The sequence below is a fragment of the Ceratina calcarata genome, unplaced genomic scaffold (genome assembly GCF_001652005.2).
Source record: "Ceratina calcarata isolate Rehan_Ccalc_2016 unplaced genomic scaffold, ASM165200v1 scaffold15.2, whole genome shotgun sequence".
Lineage (NCBI taxonomy): Eukaryota > Metazoa > Arthropoda > Insecta > Hymenoptera > Apidae > Ceratina > Ceratina calcarata.
In genome coordinates, this window is record NW_017136199.1 from 172,291 (window position 1) to 175,134 (window position 2,844).

General features: G+C 39.0%; 2 protein-coding genes across 3 annotated transcripts in view; one reads left to right on the forward strand and one right to left on the reverse strand.

Annotated features, from left to right (window-relative positions):
- Nucleotides 1–53: 53 nt before the first annotated feature.
- On the reverse strand, nucleotides 54–975 carry RpS29 (ribosomal protein S29). Of its 2 annotated transcripts, XM_018036265.2 has the most exons (3): nucleotides 790–944; nucleotides 363–462; nucleotides 54–256 (listed from the first exon to the last, which is right to left on the reverse strand). In XM_018036265.2, exons 1-3 carry the CDS (start codon nucleotides 849–851, stop codon nucleotides 248–250), a joined length of 171 nt encoding a protein of 56 aa, XP_017891754.1. In that variant the 5' UTR covers nucleotides 852–944; the 3' UTR covers nucleotides 54–247. The 2 variants fall into 2 exon arrangements, with proteins under 2 accessions (XP_017891754.1, XP_017891755.1); XM_018036266.2 differs by lacking the exon at nucleotides 54–256 and having other exon boundaries at nucleotides 357–462; nucleotides 790–975.
- Nucleotides 976–1,253: 278 nt separating this feature from the next.
- Nucleotides 1,254–2,844, forward strand: part of LOC108632004 (dystroglycan) — a 101,160-nt gene continuing 99,569 nt past the window's right edge. The window contains exon 1 of the mRNA XM_026819339.1: nucleotides 1,254–1,422. The gene's annotated coding sequence lies outside the window, so the exon portion shown is untranslated. The remainder of the gene's footprint in view (nucleotides 1,423–2,844) is intronic.

Below are 2,844 nucleotides of genomic sequence, written 5' to 3' on the forward strand. Positions count from 1 at the left end.
AAAAATTGAATTTATCCAATAACCTGAGTATAAGGAAACGGATTTCTGTTAAATTCTTAGTTACATAATTATATTTATTTAGGTTTCATGATTAGGACAAATACAATCATTTTCCAATGGATAATCCAAATATTAATAAAAGTCAACAAAGTGTTTTTTAGATGAAATTTTGTACTGATGCATTCCTATGGTTCACATGGAAATAGTATTGTTGGAAATTATATTCAGGTTAAAAGTTGTGTCCATATTAGTCCAGCTGTAAATACAATGTTAAGTCATTAATGAAATTTAAAAGGAACATTGTATATTTATATACTGTATTACAGTTTCGACATTAACTGTAAGGAATTAAAGTACTATACCTTTTTGAAACCGATATCAGCAGCATATTCTCTGAAACATTGTCTGCAAATATTTAAACCATATTTGCGGATCAGTCCATGCCTATTCGCGCAAGCACGACTGTAACATAATTAAATACAAAAGATTAATAGGAATTGTCTTAAATAATGAATATGTTATTTACAGGATCTTCTCTGAGCAGAGGTTATGATCACAAAGTACTTTCTATTCAACTGACACGTGACATACAAGTTTACATTTCATTGATTTAATAATACGAGAATGTTTTTAAATCATTTTAAATAACTCATGCTAACAAATTTGAAGAATTTATTCAAAACGCACGAAACGTAAACGTTGACACGCGGTCGAACACGTTCCACATAATTCGATGAGAACTTCGTTTAGATAAGTTGCATTATGATTGAAAAATACGATTACACTTACCAGGATCTGGATCCTTGTCCATATTTTCGCGGATGCGAATACCAAATATTTTGAAAACCCATTATTTCTCTGTAAAGATGCTTACAACACCGATTCGAGAATCTAAAAGACAGGAAGCGCCATTCGTTTGGTTGGTGGCGTGTGGGCCTCCGTGTCGCGCAGGAGAAAATTGACAACTTCTCACGCCCTCTAGAATAAATAAAATTTGTTGTCGAAATAAGAAGTAAATTATAGTGTCTCCTCGGTGCGAATAATTATTATTCTAGTGATTGTATTCGACTGAGAAGTGGCGAAACGTTTACGTTCCTTGTAAGTTGGTCCCGTATCGATGACAGAGAATGTGTCGAGTGTAATTTCACTCGGGTCGAGAGACAGAGATGGCGATGCGATGTACGACGTACGACGTACGACGTTAGTGCGTTCCGGAATGCCGATACCTGTTTCAAACTTGAGTAACGCGTGCAAGTTTTTATTATTGTCGCGCGGTCGGTGTTGAATTCAGAATGAAATAGAACTGACAAGTTTTCACGCGCCTGTATGCCTGGAAGGTGAACGACAGAATCTTTCTACTGAGTGGGAGGACTTCGGCATTGCTGAAGGGCACCACGGAAAGAAGGTACGAACAATTTCAAGGTAAGAATAATGTCAATTTCCACCTATATTATTTAACATATACAGTAAAAAGTATGCAAAAGTAAGAATTACTAACTGGGACTAGCGCCCCAGAAAATTCTAGTCGTTTGATCTGATACTAAAAAAGTTATCCCGCTTGAAAATCTGTCCAAATACTTTCGTTAGCCACTGTATGCACTATTTGCTGAAGCATTTTAATTAAAAGTCGGGCAAGCACTCCGACTCATGCGAGAAGTTTGATATCGAACATCGATATAGGCCGCGGGAAAGTTGTTAATAAATGGGAAAAATCGCGTTATCGAAATTCCGTTGGTTCGAACGCAACGCGGTGATGGCTGCAGCATCAGCGAAAGAATCGTGTCACGATTTTTCCGAGAGATCAGAAAGGGGAAAGTCCTTACAAAGACACAATTAATTTGCGAGAGAACGTTTTTCGATCGATCGCCCATTTCTCGTAGCCGCTTCTGCTCGAACCAGAACGCGGCTGTTTGAAGACGACAAAGGCTTGCTCCGCGTACTCGACTTCGCGAGTGGCTCGGCTGCCTCTTATCGGCGCTATTTGCGCGGCTAGATCCGAAAGGGACTTTAATAAAAAAAAATGTAGCTGCTGCGTTAGAGCAGATGCACAAGCGGAACAGGGCAAGTAAATCAGAGAGAGAGTAGAGAGAGAGGGAGAGGACGAGAGAGTGAGAGAAAATGAAACGAGAGAAAAGAAACGACGTTGAAATACAGGTCATTCCGATTAAGCGCCCGCGTTTCTGGGGTGCATTAAAACCTGTGCTGGCACAAGGTCTCGTTTATTAAAACCGCGCGACCGGAATTGACCTTAATCGCGCGTCTTTTTCGGCCATCTTCATCGCGATTCCGCGAAACGCTTTTATATACGCTAAGGTCGTCCCTGCCTGCCTGCCTCGCTCGCAATGATGAATACGCGTATTGCGAATTTTAGAACACCCGTATACTTTCTTTGTTGATAGCGATTGAACAAATGAGGATAACACATAGGATTTGTAGTGAAACGTTTCCATATATTATAAGGTGTTTCGTAAATGGTGAACAAAACTTTAGGAATAGATTCTTAATGCTTAGAGAAGAAAAAAAGGTGTATCAACATAGGTCCGGGAATGATTACTTTCTGAATTATTAAATGTTTCCTGATAAGTGGATAGGCAGAGGTGGATCAATTGCATGGTCTCCACGCACGTTAGATTTAAACCATTCATAGTTCATAGGAAAATTTCCACGCGAAGGCATAAGTTATTATAATGTTCCTTTGGCAATCCAACTGGCAATTTCCGAATCTACGGAAATTTTTCTAGAATTATAGAATTTTTGTAAAAAAGACGATTAATGGTGCGTGCTCCGCGGAAAACCGTGGAGTTTAGAAACGATCCGAGAAGATGTATATGTTTGGTAAAGGAT